Source organism: Saprolegnia parasitica (genome assembly GCF_000151545.1).
Source record: "Saprolegnia parasitica CBS 223.65 unplaced genomic scaffold supercont2.1, whole genome shotgun sequence".
NCBI lineage: Eukaryota > Oomycota > Saprolegniomycetes > Saprolegniales > Saprolegniaceae > Saprolegnia > Saprolegnia parasitica.
The window spans coordinates 237,184-253,216 of record NW_012156395.1 but is presented as its reverse complement, the minus strand read 5'-3'; the positions used below and the strand labels follow the sequence as shown (position 1 = coordinate 253,216).

Below are 16,033 nucleotides of genomic sequence, written 5' to 3'. Positions count from 1 at the left end.
GAAAATGGATTTGCGCGTGATTGCGCCACGTGCAGCGTCGGAAACGACATTTACGTCGTTCAACAAGTGTGTGGAGATGTATACCTGGCTGCTACGTGGCGCCGGCGCGTCTGTGGGCTGCGACTTGTCGTTGTGCTGAATGGATCTCACACTATTTAATTCACGACTCGTGAATCAAATCTTGTGATTAGCTAGAATAATCAAGAATTGAGCCAATAGAAACATCCTTTCCTGATCGAGTTCCAAGCTTTGGGCCTCGGCGCGCGCAATAGTGCGGAAGAAGACGCTGTCACGCATTGTCGTGGCTCCGTCACTCGGGCGACCGAAGCCAATGGGAGAAAGGCAACGCGCTCATGTGTTGTGTAGTTCCGCGAAACGCGCGTGTCCAGCGCTGGCTTAACACGACCAAACGTAATATCCATCTTTCTCTTCCACTGCAAATGGGATACATCTACATCAGTTTCACTTCCTCTCACAACGAGGTTTCCTACAGCCCACTCCGCAGGAACCGAGCCGGCAACCAAGCAGCCTGCCAAAGGCAGGTGACCGGAGGGGTGGCAGAGACATGGCGAGCTCTGGTACCGGTACGTGCGGCTGCCACTGCGGCTGCGAGTCTGCGGCTGCCGTCAACCAGGAGGATCGATGGCAGAGAACTCTTGTTATCTGCTTCTGACTCTGCTCATAAGATTGTCGTACTCAATAGCGAGCTATTCCATGGAAGTATCAGAACCTACTTGGTAGTTTTGCATGTGCCAGAGCCGTAGCTCTGCGATGCCTAGGCGAGCGGCGTCTTCTTCGTCAACAGCCGTATCTTGGTCGTGTCATGGACACGAGCGATGGTCGTGGGTTCTATGGGATGGGAGGAGGGCGGACAGCCATTGGCATGACGTCTGGTAGTCAATCGCCCTTTCTACGCGCATATCAGTGCGCTACTGACACAGGCGCGTGGTATCATAAAGCATGCACGGTGCGTCTTTTTCAAATTTTATAGTCCGTCGCTAGAGTCGCTTCCCACCTAGCTCGTACCAGCGTTGCGCCCATGAGCTTTGACAGGGTTGCCATCACACCAGTGCATCGACCGCTCTCTAGACCATGGCTTTACGATTGCTGTAGACGACCGCCACGGCGAGATTCAATCTCCGAGTATCCATCCCGATGGCATTCTTCAGAAATCATGGAGGCTACCTGATTTTCATCAACCGATTCCTTACTTTTAAAGCATTCTCAGGCTCGTTCTCTTCTTTTAGCCGTCATCGCAGGGACCTCTTCTTCTTCGTCGTCGTCGTCTTGGTCGTATTCCAATGCAGAGTGCTTCTTGCAGGGACATCGCGCTGAGGATGGACGAAATTTCGGCGTCCCACGGTGACGCGCCACAAAAAACGCGCCAAAGATACTTTCACCTGCCTGTCGCACTCAAGACTCGCTGTCGCCGTCGACGCTGGCCGCAGAGAAGCCGCGTCGTCTTTTTCTTTCTCTGCCACGCGGGTCGTTGGCATGGAGCTCATTTCCCAACTCTCCACCACCACCCACCACCCACCACCCTCATGGCGCCCATCGTCAATACTACTACCGTCAAGCTTGGCATCAACGGCTTTGGCCGCATCGGCCGCCTCGTCTGCCGCGCCGCATTTGCCAACCCCAACGCGACGGTCGTCGCCATCAACGACCCGTTCATGGACCTGGACTACATGGTCTACCTCTTCAAGTACGACTCGACGCACGGCGGCTACAAGGGCACGGTCGAGGCCAAGGACGGCAACCTCGTCATTGACGGCCACGTCGTCCGCATCTTTGCAGAGCGCAACCCGGCGCAGATCCCGTGGGGCGACGCCGGCGCCGACTACGTCTGCGAGTCCACCGGCGTCTTCACGACGACCGAGGCGGCCAGCCAGCACATCAACGGCGGCTGCAAGAAGGTCATCATCTCGGCGCCGCCCAAAGACAGCACGCCCATGTACGTCATGGGTGTCAACCACGACAAGTACGACGGCTCCGCGCACGTCGTCTCGAACGCCTCGTGCACGACCAACTGCCTCGCACCGCTCGCCAAGGTCATCCACGATCACTTTGGCATCATTGAAGGCTTGATGACGACGGTGCACGCCGTGACGGCCAACCAGCTCACGGTCGACGGACCGTCGCGCGGCGGCAAGGACTGGCGCGCCGGTCGTGGCGCCGGCGCCAACGTGATTCCGGCCTCGACGGGCGCGGCCAAGGCCGTCGGCAAGGTGCTGCCCGAACTGAACGGCAAGCTCACGGGCATGGCGTTCCGCGTGCCGGTGCCCGACGTCTCGGTCGTCGACCTCACGGTGCGCCTCGAACGCGGCGCGTCGCTCGCAGCGATCAAGGCAGCCGTGAAAGCAGCGTCCGAAGGTCCGATGGCCGGCATCCTCGGCTACACCGAGGACGAGGTCGTGTCGCAGGACTTTGTCTCGGACAAGCGCTCGTCCATCTTTGACGCCAACGCATGCATTGCGCTCAACGACCACTTTGTCAAGCTCGTGTCGTGGTACGACAACGAGTGGGGCTACTCGAACCGCCTCGTCGACCTCGTGCTGCACATGGCGACGATCGACCAAAAGTAAAGGTTGTCGCTGCACAGTCGCGACGCGGACGATCGAAGGACGCAAGAAGACGCGACAGCATCATCTCAAGATGCGTTTTGCACTGATTTTTATGGCCGGCGGAAGCGCACGCCGGGCCTCGTAGCTCGTTAGATAGCTGACTATTGATTATGAATATATACACCGTACTATCACAACTTTAGTATTTTAAAACGTCCGAACGGGTTAAAGAAGGTTGTCGGTGGAGTGGCATGAGTGCTTGGAGGGGGATCGAGGTCGGAGCGTGGTTGATGGAGGCGAATAGGGTTAGGGCTGGGAGCACGCTAAGATGCTGAAGACGATCGTAGTAGCACTGAGCTTACGAGTCTACCAACGCTGCACCACGACCGACGTCTACAGTTTGAGCCTGCTCTCTTCTTGGACCGAGCCGAGTACTTACACGCAGGCAGGGGGATGACAACAGAACACTGCTCGGAATGGTTTGCCTGTGGGAGATCGACCCACGAAACCGTTAGTCGTTGGATGCGTACTAGCGACAACCCAAGATGGACAACCTTGTAGTATAGCCAACCGCACGCGACTCTCGATCAAGAGTACACAAGCTGCAGTGTGCGTCACCCACTATTCACCAATATCGCTTTACGTTTTCACACGTTCTAAATGCCTCAGGCAGTAGCGCAATTGCATTGCTGGCACGAGTGACGTTTCAATTAATCGAACGTGTTTGTGAAACTAAATTAGCAAAAACTAACTCAAAGACTCCGCATGTGTAGTGCTACGCCTGAACGCGTGGGAGTCGGCGCCAGCAATTGGTCGTTGGGAGTGAGCTGCGCACGGAGGGATCATGATCCAGCTACGTATCACGGTCCAAAAGGTGCATGGCCCGGTGTTATGTTGCGAATAAGACACTTGCTCTACATAATTGCTTTAGCAGCAGAGAGCAGACTTTATGGAGCAAACGATTCAAAGTACCATCATGTACGTTAGTACTAGTAGTTTCCAACCAGAGACGAGATTGGATTGGTGGAAGCTCGTGGTCCAGCAGCCAATCCAGTGCAAGCATGAGAACCCTAGATCTTTCAAAGCGACGGCGTCAAGGACGGCGGTGTGTGCAAAAGTACATAAATCCAATATTGGATTTATGTACTCTTGGTGTCAGGCAGTGGCTTTCATGTGGAGAAAAAGACTCACGGTCATTTGTGCACCCCTGCGCAATAAAACCAGGTCTTGCAATATCTGACTTGAGTCGCTCCTCAAGACGTCTATAGAGATGACGTTTTATAGTCTCTTGTTCATCTCTCGGAAAAAACACGTCCCTAGCGTTTGTCGACGCAACTCGATCCGCTCGTTGACCACGCGATAGTTTAGACCGATGGGAACGGGTATTTGACAGTGGACTCGGATATCTCTGGAGCAAACACTCCTCTTTCGGTCGACTCTTGTACCTCGCTCGCTCTCTGTACGCTGAACGGTGATCCCATCATCGGTGCGGAAACGTGGCGCGGATGCCACAAACGCATCTTCGATCCTACCGCGCACCGGGACGAGCGCTTCGTTCAAGGCGGTTGCCTCGACGCCGATGTGTTGACGGCAGCTCTGTTGGTCACGCGACAGATATGCTGCCCTTTTTATGACCAATTGTGGCAGTAGCCGCCTTATAGACCACCGCGTCTCAAATGCGATTCAAAATGCAAAGGTTTTTGAGTTTAGAAAATCAACCGACAGCGATGACCACGATCGGCGCGCGGTCCAAGACCAAGAGCTTCGACCACAAACGCATCGATATCTTCTGGCAGGTCGTGCACGACGAATGGGACGTTCTGGATAAGTGCCAGCGCCCGATAGAGCGCGCGTTTGCCTGTGTCCGAGCGATGCTCCGGAACAGTCTCTTCGTCCATGACGATCGTTCCCAAGTCGAGTAAGTCGAGTTGGCTGCCCGCGGCAACGAGCTCCGGAAGCAAATAGAGAACGTCGGAGAGGCGCATCGACATGCTCAGCATCGTCAAGTGCGGCAATCGCTGCACGCCAGCGAAAACCGCGGTGGCCCCGTCGCGAGTCGGATGCCCATCACGGACTTTGAGCTTGGTGAGATGCACGCACGTCGTCGCGAGCGTCTCGAGGAGCAACTCTGTCGACAACAAGAGGCTGCACTTCAAAATACCCAGAGACGTCAGCGCCGGGACCGACGACAAGCCGTCGATCAATGCCGCCGTGTCGTCGGCGTGCAACTCGGAGACGATGAGCCACTTCAATTGTGCGAGCATTGGCGCCGCCGCCGGGTATGTCGCCAGCTGGCCAAAGACATTGCAGACAAGGTGCTTGAGCTGCGTGCGGCCGACAGCGGTCGCGAGGTCTGTCAGCGTTTCGTCGTCGACTACCTCGTTGACGCGGCTGTTCCAATCCAACGTAATCAACGACACTGGGAGCGTGCGACCGTGGAAGCCACCGAGGCTGGGGACGTTGCTGACAATAAGCTCTCGCAGCGACGAGTTGGCTTGCAGCGCATCGCAGAATGCAATGGCAGCGCGCTCGTCCATGTTGGCGACGTTGGCCAATTTGAGGAATCGGCCCGGCGCTGTCGAGAGCCATGTGGCCAAAAGATGCCCGAGTCATGGCGTGGCGGTCGCGTGCCGCAGGTTGAGAAACAACTCTTCGACATGCGGGTGGGCGACGACACCGAGCGCATCGTTGAGCTCGACCAGTTGGTTCGCCTGGCGTGGCACGACGGATATGATCACTTCACGCAGATGTGGACAGCACTGCAAGAGACGGTCGCTCATCACTCGGCCTCGGCCATTCGCCACACCGTTGCTGCTCAAATGGAGAGTGACCCTGCCGAGCGATGGGCCGACGACGGCGACGAGCGAGGCCAGTGGCGCCGCCTGTCGGATCGGGCACTGGAGTTGAATGCGTGGACGCAGCGGCAGCGTCGCCGCGAGCAGCGTCAAGACCGAAGGCGGCAAGTCCATGTCGCGCAGATCGATGCGCGGCCAGTTGGCGCTGACCGATGATGGCATTGCCGTGTTGCAGTTGAGAAAAGCAGCGACCGCTGGTGTCCATAGCGAGCGTGGCACCTCATGCAGGAAGCGACTAAAGTCGTCCTGGTTGCCCAAGCACATCGCAATGGCCTCGACGACGTGCGGAAGGGCGAGCGCGTCGGGCGGCGTCAGACGAGCCACCTTGGTCTGGGGCCTGCTGTCGGCCATCTCGGTTTGTGCTTGCAATCCAGCTTTGGAATCTTGTATCCGGATGCGCGATCGGATTGGGTGAAAATCGGCAATATAATATATTGCCTGGATCGGATTGGTTATATTATAACCAATCCGATCCAGGCCAACGTCGCGTGAGCGAGCTCTCCACAAGGCAGAAACACGCTTAACAACACTTTAATGTCTTGCAAGATTAGAGAAACAAGCTGCAACGGCGGGACCGATCGGCGCGTCGACGAAGCGCGTCGACGACGGATCCATCCATGTCCTCTGGCAGCGTGTCGACCACAAATGGGCGTCGTGGGTCAGTGCCAGCGCTTGGTAGATCGCGCGTTTTTCCATGTCGTAGTTGTCGCGCCCGATGGCCATCAAGATGTGGCGACGAAGGTGGCGGCCCGCAGCAACGAGCTCTGGAAGCACATGCAACGCATCCAGCAGACGCATCCAGAGGCTCAGCGTCGTCAAGTTGTCGTGAGTACAGTAGAAGGCAAGAGTGGCGATTGCAATACGCCCGAAAGAACAGCGGTGGCCCCATCGCGCGTCAACTGCTCATCGCTGACACGCAGCGTCTCGAGATGCATGCACGTCGTCGCGAGCGTCTCCATGAGAAGCTCCGTCGACGAAGAGCAATGGCGACGCTCAAGCGATGTCAGCGCCGGAACCGACGACAAGCCCGCGAGCAATGCCTCCATGGTGCCATTGCCCAGTCGATGGACGACGAGAGCGACTGCAGTTGCGATAGCATTGGCGCCGCGGCCGGACATGTCGCCAGCGGACCAAAGCAGTTGCAGAGAAGATGCTCGAGCCCGACGGCGGTCGCAAGGTCCGACAGCGTTGCGGCGTCGACAACCTTGTTCGAGCTCACATTCCACTCGAAGCGCTTCAACGACAATGGAAGCGTGCGGCCGTGGAGGCCACCGAGGCTCGGGACGTGGCTGATGGTGAGCTTTTGGAGGGTTGTGTTGGCTTGCAGCGCATCGCAAAAGGCCATCATGTCATCGTCGTCCATTGCCGCGTCACAGACCAATCTAAGCTTCGTCGCAGGCGCCGTCAAGAGCCAAGAATCCAAGAGATGGCCGAGTCGTGGTACGGTGGTCGCGGGCTGCAGGCTGATAAGGCTGATAGACAAGTCGTGGACATGCGGGTGGGCGACGACATCGAGCAGGCCGTTGAGCTCGACAATGTCGGTCGCCCAGTTGATCCCCACGCGGATGGACACTTGCCACAGACGCGGGCAGCGCTGCAAGAGGAGACTAGAGATCGCGTGGACTTGGCGATCGACCACGTGGTGGCCAAGAAAATGAAGACGGACGCTGCTGAGCGCAGGGCCAAGGACGGCGACGAGTGAGGCCAGTTGCGTTGCGTCCAGGATGAAGCAATGCAGTTGAATACGTGGACGCAGCGGCAGCGTCGCCGCGAGAAGCGCCAAGACCGAAGGCTGCAAGTCCATGTCGCGCAGCTTGATGTGCGGCCAGTTGGCGCGGACCGAATGCGGCGTTGTCGAGTTGCAGTCGAGAAAGGCCGAGAGCGCCGGCGTCCAGAGAGATCGTGGCACCGCGTGCAGATGGCTGCTAAAGTCGTCCTGGTCGCTCAAGCACATCGCAATGGCCTCGACGACGTGCGGAAGGGCGAGCGCGTCGGGCGGCGTCGGACGATCCCCCGTCTGCTTGCGCTCGTTGTCGGTCATCTTGATCAGCGTCTAAATGTCGTATCCGGATGCACGATCCGATTGGCAGAAAGTCGGACTCCAATAGCCAATCCAACGTGAGCAAACGTCGCAGTGTCGACATCCAAAGCCACACGCCACTGCAGAGCCTTGGTGCAAGCCACCAAGGCCAGGTACGTTGGTGATAACAAGGCCATTCATATGAGACTGAGCTCGCAAAGCGTCGTACTGGCTGATAACGCATCGCAAAAGCCAACGGTAGCGCCCACCATAGACATTTGGTAGTCATGTCAAACTAAGATGAAATAATCGTTGCTGCTGCGGACGCGAACCGAGCGCGTCGACCACGATCGCATCGTCCTCGATCAGACGCTTCCGAAGGCCAAACAGAAACTTTTGAACGAGCGGTAGCGCCCGCAAGATCGAGCGGTCAAAATATCGTCTCAATTGCGATTCAAAATGCAAGTGTTTTTGAGTTTACGTGAAAATCAAACGACAGCGACTACCACGATCGGCGCGTGGACCAAGGGCGTCGACCACGAACGCATCGGTATCTTCTGGCAGCGCGTCCACAACAAACGGAACGTTCTGGGTCAGTGCCAGCGCCCGACAGAGCACGCGCTTGGCTTCATTGGCTTCAAGCAACAAAGCGGTCTCTTCGTTGGGGAAGGTGATCTTTAAGTGGAGCGTCCGAAGGTGGCGGCCCGCGGCAACAAGCTCCATAAGCACGTCGAGCACGTCGAAGAGGTCCATCGACACGCGCAGCGACGTCAAGTGCCGCGATTGCACCGTACCAGCGAAAACAGCGGAGGCCCCGTCGCGAGTCGCATGCGGAGCGTAGATGTGAAGTGTGGCAATATGCACACACGTCGTCGCAAGCGTCTCCATGAGCAGCTCCGTCGACAACGAGAGGTCGCAATAAAAAAATGAAGAGATGTCAGCGCTGGGACTGACGATAAGCCCGCGATCAATGCGGGCATGTCGTTGTCGTTCAACCCGGAGACCGTGAGCCACTGGAGTTGCGCGAGCATCGGCGCCGCCGCCGGGCATGCCGCCAACTGGCCAAAGACGCTGCAAATGAGACGCTCCAGCTGCGTGGGCCCGACGGCAGTCGCAAGGTCCGTCAGCGTTGCATCGTCGACGACGGTGTTGGGGCGAGCATGCCAATCCAAGCTCTTCAACGACACTGGGAGCGTGCGACCATGGAAGCCGCCGAGGGCAGGTGCGTTGTACATGGCGAGCTTTGTCAGCGTCGTGTTGGCTTGCAGTGCATCGCAGAACGCGATGACAGCATCGTGGTCCATCTGGGCGACATGGGACAATCTGAGCTTCGTCGCTGGCGCCGTCGAGAGCCACGCTGCCAAAAGATACCCGAGTCGCGGCGGCGCGCGCGGCAGGGTGATAATCATTTTTTTGACATGCCGGTGGGCGACGACTGCAAGCAGATCGTTGAGCTCAATACTCCCGGTCGGCAGGATGAACACCACGTAGATGACTACACGGCGCAGATGCGGGCAGCGCTGCAAGAGGAGGCTGCTGACCGCATGGCCTTGACCATTAGTCTCACTCCTGCTATGGAAATGGAGAGTGACACTATTGAGCGCAGGTCCGACGGCGGCGACGAGCGAGGCCAGTTGCTCTGCGTCCAGGATCGGACACCGGAGTTGAATACGTGGACGCAGCGGCAGCGTCGCCGCGAGCAGCGCCAAGACCTCAGGCGACAAGTCCATGTCGCGTAGCTCGATGCGCGGCCAGTTGGCGCAGACCGAATGCGGCGCTGCCGTGTTGCAGTCGAGAAAGGCCGTGAGCGCCGGCGTCCAGAGCGATCGTGGCACCGCTCGGAGGAAGCTCTCAAGGTCGTCCTGGTTGCCCAAACCCGTAGCAATCGCCTCGACGACGTGCGGAAGCGCGAGCGCATCTGGCGGCGTCATGCGGGCCTGAGGCGTGCGTTCTTTGTCGGTCGTTTTGTTTTCTGTTCTCAGGGTGCTGTGTCGCTCGAGCTTTCAACGGGCATATCCGCTTCTAACTTTTTATCCGGATGCGAGATCGGATTGGTGGAAGCTCGTGGTCCAGCAGCCAATCCAGTGCAAACGAGATAACCCTACTAGATCTTTATAAGCGACAGCGTCAAGAACGACGGTGTGTGTCAGGCAGTGGCTACACGTCGCTCACTGGCGACAAAGTGGGCAGTAACAACATCGAGACCTTGATCGCAGGCTTGTCGTCTATGCCTGCGCTGACGACGCTCGACCTCCAGCAGCTCGACCTCTCGGCGTCGACAGAGCTGTTCTCGCGACGACAGGCGTGCAGCTGACGGGCGTGGGTCTCCGTATGCTCCGCGTCATCCAGGAGCGTGTGAGACGCGTACAGGTCACATTCGTTCTCGTTGGCGTGCTGCAAGTGCCGCAGTTGACGACACTGTCCATCTTGATGCGCCTCTCCGATGTGCTAAAGGTGCTGCCAGGGCTCGCCAACGCCGGCCAATATGTTGCCGACCTCTGGGTGAAGAAAGAAAATGGTTTTGATGGCGCACCGCTTTCTGGTGCTTTGTGTGGACGAGAAGGTGACGTGGACATTCTACCAGGGGCGAGTCGACGACGTCCCGTTTATCGAGGGGCTGGCAGACGATGTCGATGGCTTTGTGTCCAAGTGATGCCCGAGGCGCGGCGTCGCGGTGGCCGAGCGCTGCAGCTTGCGAATCAACTCTTCGACACGCGGGTGGGCGACGACAGCGAGCAAATTACTGGGGGTGCAGGCGAGACGGTAATACAAGTCGATCTACCGGGCGCGAGTCGACGACGTCCCGTCCGAAGTCGATGACTTTTGGTCGGACGCACTGGGTTCGCATACTGCCAAGCAAAGCGGATGTTGTCGCGTGCATTCTATACTTGAAACATTGATACTTTTTTCCTTTGGGGTGTCCGTGGCACGATGGCAACGCATCATGTCGTTCTCAAAAAGGTCGATGTCTCTGTAGCAGCCGTGCGTCGTCACGTCGCAACACCACGATGAACACAACGGTATCCAATATCGTCTGTGAATGGCACAATACTAGTACTAGCTCTAGTACTACATGTACAACAACCGAGTCGATCGAATGTCGCTTCCAACGGGGTCTCAGCCTTTCTCACGAGCTACAATGCGACTATGTATGGCATAGTGGACGACGACGACGGTGCGTGCGATTTGGTTTTTCTGGTGGTACTGCACGAGCTACAGAAGCTCGTCTCAATTCAGATTCAAAACACAAGTGTTTTTGAGTTTATCTGAAAATCAAACGACATCGATCACCACGATCGGCGCGCGGCCCAAGGGCGTCGACCACAAACGCATCGGTATCTTCTGGCAGCGCGTCCACAACAAACGGGACGTTCAGGATAAGTGCCAGCGCCCGACAGAGCGCGCGCTTGCCTTCACCAGCACCTCCATGCTCTCCGCCGTGGACAATGGTCTCCAAGTGGAGCGTCCGGAGCCGGCGGCCCGCGGCAACAAGCTCCGGAAGCACGTCGAGCATGGGAGAGAGCCGGATCGTTATGCTCAGCGACGTCAAGCGCGGCAGGTCCAGCGTGCCAGAGAGGACAACAACGACCTGGCGCCGCGTCAACTGCTCATCGCTGACACGCAGCGTCTCGAGATGCATGCACGTCGTCGCGAGTGTCTCCATGAGAAGCTCCGTCGACGAAGAGCAATGGCGACGCTCAAGCGATGTCAGCGCCGGAACCGACGACAAGCCCGCGAGCAATGCCTCCATGGTGCCATTGCCCAGTCGATGGACGACGAGAGCGACTCCAGTTGCGATAGCATTGGCGCCGCGGCCGGACATGTCGCCAGCGGACCAAAGCAGTTGCAGAGAAGATATGCTCGAGCCCGACGGCGGTCGCAAGGTCCGTCAGCGTTGCGGCGTCGACAACCTCGTTCGAGCTCACATTCCACTCGAAGCGCTTCAACGACACTGGAAGCGTGCGGATGGGAAGCCTCCAAGGCTACAAGTCCGAGCGCGCGAAGAGCGGCGCCATTGATGCAGCTTGTATCCGGATGTACCTGATGCGCATCCGGATACAACTGGCAAATCGAGTTTGCCGCTGCACAAAAAGATGGCAGAAGGGCTGACGCGGACCAAGGCAGCGATCAAGGCGCTGGGCGTTGGCTATGCGACGGCAGTCAAGGACCTGGACGACGATGGCTCGCTCGTGCACTCGCTTTCCTATGACGGAACCTTCACCGGCGTTCAAGTCTGCAACGCTTTGGGCCATTCGGTGCTATGGGCCGACGTCACCGACGACGACCTCGCGCCATTTGTGACCGCTGACGGCGCGTGCATCGTGCCCGCAAACGATGTTAAGCTCACAGTCAACGCAAGCGTCTTCGATGACATGTCGACCCAACTTGCTGGTCCGTTCGGGTCGTGCGTCTTTAGACTCTCGCACTTGACGATCGATGGCATCAACACGACCCCGCGCCTCTCGCCGCTCGACACCTGCGAGGCTTCGTGGACGATGGTCGTGGCGCTCGATTCGCCACACCCCCGAGACGTCATTATCACGCACGAAATGCGCTCGGAATTACTCGAGCTGCTTCCCGATCGATGGCGCGACGACTGCGCCGCGTGGTACGTCGACTGCAACGTTAAGCTTGCACCCATTTCAGTTGGACGCTGTGCGTACCTTGTCTACGTTGTGCAGCACGTCGATGCGCCGACGCAGCGCACGGCACCTCCCTACTGGGAGGACACTGTGTCGGTGCTGTCGTCGTTGGCGGCAGTGCCACGCCAGTTGGCAACCACGTATGCGTATCGCTGCGCCCCCAACACAGATCTCTGCGTCGATAAGTACGCTTTCAAACCCGACATCATCGACAGCCTGGTGACTGCCGGGACGTTTGACGTCGCGCTCGTGTGGCTGACGGACGCAACACGCGAAGAGCCCACGGAGGAAGCGCTGGAAGACGTGCGTGACGCCATCTACCGGCTCATCCCGAACATCAATGACGTGCTTGACGACGATGAGCAGGACGAACTCGACGACGAGCTGGCATTCGACATTGCCAACCAGTGCGCAGGCCAGGCGGCGGCGTATCTTTACAAAGTCAAGCCTCGCGACGTCCTACCAAAAACTCCAAATCCGGATGGCTACGACCCAACGCACCTCGATAATGTCATCAAGGGCTGCGACGCCGCGGCCGTCGACGCGGGTTATGTCGACGAGGACGAGCAATACGAACACAAGGACTTTGGCGTCTATGCGCGCGACAACTCGTACGTTGACCTCGACTTGCAGCCGGTACCCGACTTTGTCACTAACTTTGGCACGACGTTCGAGCCGATTCTGCCGCCGCCACGCACGATCATCGATGTTGAAATGCATCCGCAGACGCCGCTGCCAAACGACTTGGCCACGTCGCTGCTCGTCGGACGCACCGTCGGCAAGTGGGTCGCCACCAAGTCACTGATGTATCTCTCGTCTCGGGTGCTTCTCTTTTGGCCCAAGAAACACCGCGTGCGACTTTTCGGTTTTGCTGCGGCGTTCCAGCTGCTTCAAGACGCTTTCCACGCCCCGCACAAGGCGCTGCCACTTGGGTACGCGACCTTGTCCGAGCTGGCGACCGCCGTCATGGAGATGCTCGGCGACACGGACGTGCCGACGACGGACGCCGATCGCAAGGCAATGACAGCGTTTGTCTCGGAGTCTCGCTCGGCGCTGCTCCGGTCGCTCTACGTGACGCACTGCATCGACGTTTTTGACGACGCGAAGCGCTGCGACGGCGTTGTGTGGCTCAAAACGACGTGCGTTGAGTTTGGCTGGGAAGACGTCGGCGCCGCGATTGTCCAGCTGGTCGACCAGAGCTTGGGCGATTGGCACAAGAATCACGCGTACGCGTACTTGGACTGGGCTGGCCTCGCCGCGACGCTCCGGCTCGTCATGGCGCTGCTCGATGCACTGGCAGAGTACAAGCAGCCGTACTTTTCCGAGCTCATCGTCATGCTTTGGCACACTGTCGTCGCCAACGTCGTTCGTTTCCGAGACGAGAAGGAAGATTGCGAGAGATCGTCGATCGGCCAACGAACATGTGCGCTGCGTGCCATGCTCCAACTCGAAGCGCGCGCCGCCTCCGAAGCGTCAACTACGTCGTCCTGGTTTGGCTCGCGGCTCCCGTCGACGCTTGTCGCTGCCATCCGCAGCTTCGTCGCACCCGTCGGCTCTGTGGTCTCGATCGTGCAGCGATATCCCGTGGCCATGGCGCCGCTTCTTGAGCTCTTGCCTGGTATCTTGGACATGGACGCGGCGTCGCCAACGCCACTTTTGCCGTTGGTTCAAGACGCTTTGGAGGCGCAGTATGTCGATGTTGCCCGAGATGAGTACAAGTGGGTGCGCAACCAGCGGCTCGCACGTCTGCACCAATGGCTGGGTCTCGAGCGAGATCTCGTCGCCACCGTCTCGGCTTCGTGGAGACTCCGCTGTGATACCACGGCGTGTGCGTTGCTGCGCGCCCTCGATCAAGGCTTGCATGTCGCTGTCGCCGATGCGACTGCGATCGCCAACGCGCTGGTAGGCTTGACCAAGTCGCTCTTGGATAGACCGCACTCGTACAACGACAGTGATGGCAACAACGCTATGCTCGTTGTTTTGCTCGTTCTCGACCATCTCTCGCCGTCGCACGTACCTCGTTTTGTCGCGGGCCTCCTCAAAAAGGTTGGCCAAGCCGACCAGTACCCGCGTCTCCAGTACACCCTCTCGGTGCTCTACCCGATGATCCGCTTGCTTGACGACAAGCTTCCGGTGAAATACGCGTCTAGCCGCCAAGCGTTAGTAGCAGCGGCTCTACCATTGCTACAGTTAGAATCGGAGGGTGATCTTGACTGCAACTGTAAGCACTGCTTCGATGGACGGGGTGACGGCTGCCGAGATGAGTCTACGATTCATAAGCGTCTGCGCATCGAGGCTTGCATTGCGTACCTCCGAGATACGACGAAGAAGCGGGCCGTGGCCACTTCGATGCCAAGTACCAAGCGTGCCAAGCACCATGCGAGTCAGCGCTAAGGCCGACGAGCGGCCCGACAATGGGTAAGGTTTGATTTGCATTCAATAACCATTTGAAAGCCCATGTTTTTCTCCCACAAGCAAGTGCAATCGATAAGGCAAACGCAGGCGCGGAGTCGCCGCGACCAAGTAGAATAATGTGTCGGGACAAACAAGTTGAGTTGAACGCACACGCACAAGGCGAAGCGATACGTCGATGGTATTAAACGACTCTTGTATATCGTTCGCCACCACCTCCCAGGCACCAAGCCGGTCAGCTGGATAAATACCAAGGAAATCCCTTGACAAAAACACATCCTCAACCCTACACCTAACCCACACCTAACCCGTCCAGCTGGACCGTCAACATCCAATGCAGCGCATCAGTGGCAGAGCATCATTGATCATGCTATTTAGGGTTGAGAAAGCCGTGCTGGAGCATGGTCGCGCACGTTGCTCCGAGCGTTTCTTGCAGCGACAAGAAGCGCAGACCGAGGTCGTCCACAGCTTTGCTGCAGTCGAAGCGCACCTGTGGCATCTGCGCGTCGGGCACGCGCGTGGTTGGCAATTGGTGGGCGAGGGTCGGCAGTGCAACACGAAGCCCATCGCAGAGCTCTTGCTCCGTGGACGAGTGCGCGATCAAGAGATACCGACCTTGCGCCTTCGTGTTTTCAAATCCAGCGATATGGGCGTCGGCCACCGTCCGGACGTCAACGACGTTGCGCACCAAGTGGCCAACGACGTGTGCGCCAAAGAAGCTGCGCACAATTTCGCTGCTCTCGTTCATGCTCGGTGGGAGCATCGGACCAAAGATCCACGCAGGACACATGGTCACGAGGTCGAACGCCGGCCGCTGCGTCTGGACAAAGGTCATGGCTGCCTCCTCGGCCAGCGTCTTGCTCAGCGGGTACCACATTGCATTGGCTTCCAGTCGGTCCTTCGGGCTCCAGTCGGCTTCGGTAAACTACATCGACGGGATAAGAAATGGGCGTCCGAGCTGCCAAAGGATTCGGGGCGATGGAGGTCGTTCGTACAATGTGGTCGGGCGACTTGGTGCCGCAGTGCATGTAGACGGCCGAGACCGACGACGTGAGGACGACGCGGCGGATGCTTGGCACGCGAGCGCACGACGTGAGGACGTTGAGTGTGCCGTGCACCGCCGGCGCAACCAGCGCATCCCGAGAGGCCTTGAGCTGCACGGGCGACGCCGTGTGAAAGACACCGGCGCAACCTTCGACAACCTTGTCAAAGGCACCTGGCTGCGTGCACCGTTTATATTGTGTCATGGTGGCAGGAGGCGAACCTGCAGCAGGTCGGCGGCGAAAAGCTCGAGCCGGTCGCTGGCGCCGGGCAGGGCGCGAAGGTGGGCGACCTTGGCCGCATTCGTGGGGTCGCGTACGGTCGCCTTGACGCGGTAACCCTTCTCGAGAAGGCGCTTGACAACGTACGAGCCGAGGAAGCCGGCGCCGCCCGTCACGCACACGGTCGCAGTCATGACAAGTGCAAACTCGTGTTCCCTGTGTTTCGATGGCAAATCTATTAAGTTTGACAGGTTTGCCTGTCATCGTCGAGTCGAGT

General features: G+C 58.3%; 8 protein-coding genes across 8 annotated transcripts; 2 read left to right on the top strand and 6 right to left on the bottom strand.

The window, feature by feature from the left end:
* The first annotated feature begins 1,506 nt into the window (after positions 1 to 1,506).
* Positions 1,507 to 2,761, top strand: SPRG_00090 (glyceraldehyde-3-phosphate dehydrogenase). The gene has a single exon (XM_012338206.1). It carries the CDS (start codon positions 1,545 to 1,547, stop codon positions 2,583 to 2,585), a length of 1,041 nt encoding a protein of 346 aa, XP_012193596.1. The 5' UTR covers positions 1,507 to 1,544; the 3' UTR covers positions 2,586 to 2,761.
* Positions 2,762 to 4,270: 1,509 nt separating this feature from the next.
* On the bottom strand, positions 4,271 to 5,101 carry SPRG_00089 (hypothetical protein; the record flags this gene model as incomplete). Its single annotated transcript, XM_012338205.1, has 1 exon — positions 4,271 to 5,101. The coding sequence occupies one exon, from the start codon at positions 5,099 to 5,101 to the stop codon at positions 4,271 to 4,273; it is 831 nt and encodes a 276-aa protein (XP_012193595.1).
* Positions 5,102 to 5,173: 72 nt separating this feature from the next.
* Positions 5,174 to 5,770, bottom strand: SPRG_00088 (hypothetical protein; the record flags this gene model as incomplete). The annotated part of the gene is made up of 1 exon (XM_012338204.1): positions 5,174 to 5,770. One exon carries the CDS (start codon positions 5,768 to 5,770, stop codon positions 5,174 to 5,176), a length of 597 nt encoding a protein of 198 aa, XP_012193594.1.
* Positions 5,771 to 6,823: 1,053 nt separating this feature from the next.
* Positions 6,824 to 7,460, bottom strand: SPRG_00087 (hypothetical protein; the record flags this gene model as incomplete). The annotated part of the gene is made up of 2 exons (XM_012338203.1): positions 6,824 to 6,875; positions 6,901 to 7,460. The coding sequence occupies 2 exons, from the start codon at positions 7,458 to 7,460 to the stop codon at positions 6,824 to 6,826; spliced, it is 612 nt and encodes a 203-aa protein (XP_012193593.1).
* Positions 7,461 to 7,916: 456 nt separating this feature from the next.
* SPRG_00086 (hypothetical protein) lies at positions 7,917 to 9,370 on the bottom strand (the record flags this gene model as incomplete). The annotated part of the gene is made up of 3 exons (XM_012338202.1): positions 7,917 to 8,388; positions 8,436 to 8,988; positions 9,034 to 9,370. 3 exons carry the CDS (start codon positions 9,368 to 9,370, stop codon positions 7,917 to 7,919), a joined length of 1,362 nt encoding a protein of 453 aa, XP_012193592.1.
* A 1,331-nt stretch (positions 9,371 to 10,701) lies between these two features.
* Positions 10,702 to 11,190, bottom strand: SPRG_00085 (hypothetical protein; the record flags this gene model as incomplete). The annotated part of the gene is made up of 1 exon (XM_012338201.1): positions 10,702 to 11,190. One exon carries the CDS (start codon positions 11,188 to 11,190, stop codon positions 10,702 to 10,704), a length of 489 nt encoding a protein of 162 aa, XP_012193591.1.
* Positions 11,191 to 11,475: 285 nt separating this feature from the next.
* SPRG_00084 (hypothetical protein) lies at positions 11,476 to 14,556 on the top strand. The gene is made up of 2 exons (XM_012338200.1): positions 11,476 to 14,215; positions 14,363 to 14,556. Exons 1-2 carry the CDS (start codon positions 11,534 to 11,536, stop codon positions 14,474 to 14,476), a joined length of 2,796 nt encoding a protein of 931 aa, XP_012193590.1. The 5' UTR covers positions 11,476 to 11,533; the 3' UTR covers positions 14,477 to 14,556.
* A 282-nt stretch (positions 14,557 to 14,838) lies between these two features.
* On the bottom strand, positions 14,839 to 15,975 carry SPRG_00083 (hypothetical protein). Its single transcript, XM_012338199.1, has 3 exons — positions 15,759 to 15,975; positions 15,490 to 15,714; positions 14,839 to 15,419 (listed from the first exon to the last, which is right to left on the bottom strand). The coding sequence occupies exons 1-3, from the start codon at positions 15,948 to 15,950 to the stop codon at positions 14,865 to 14,867; spliced, it is 972 nt and encodes a 323-aa protein (XP_012193589.1). The 5' UTR covers positions 15,951 to 15,975; the 3' UTR covers positions 14,839 to 14,864.
* Positions 15,976 to 16,033: the final 58 nt, after the last annotated feature.

Bases quoted from the DNA above. Each gene is read 5' to 3' on its own strand.
- SPRG_00090 (XM_012338206.1), top strand. From the start codon at position 1,545: ATGGCGCCCATCGTCAATACTACTACCGTCAAGCTTGGCATCAACGGC.
- SPRG_00084 (XM_012338200.1), top strand. From the start codon at position 11,534: ATGGCAGAAGGGCTGACGCGGACCAAGGCAGCGATCAAGGCGCTGGGC. The intron at 14,216-14,362 runs GTGAAATACGCG...ACGATTCATAAG, and splicing joins TGCTTGACGACAAGCTTCCG to CGTCTGCGCATCGAGGCTTG.
- SPRG_00083 (XM_012338199.1), bottom strand. From the start codon at position 15,950: ATGACTGCGACCGTGTGCGTGACGGGCGGCGCCGGCTTCCTCGGCTCG. The intron at 15,715-15,758 runs GTTCGCCTCCTG...CGGTGCACGCAG, and splicing joins TCGCCGCCGACCTGCTGCAG to CCAGGTGCCTTTGACAAGGT. The intron at 15,420-15,489 runs GTACGAACGACC...CCGTCGATGTAG, and splicing joins CCAAGTCGCCCGACCACATT to TTTACCGAAGCCGACTGGAG.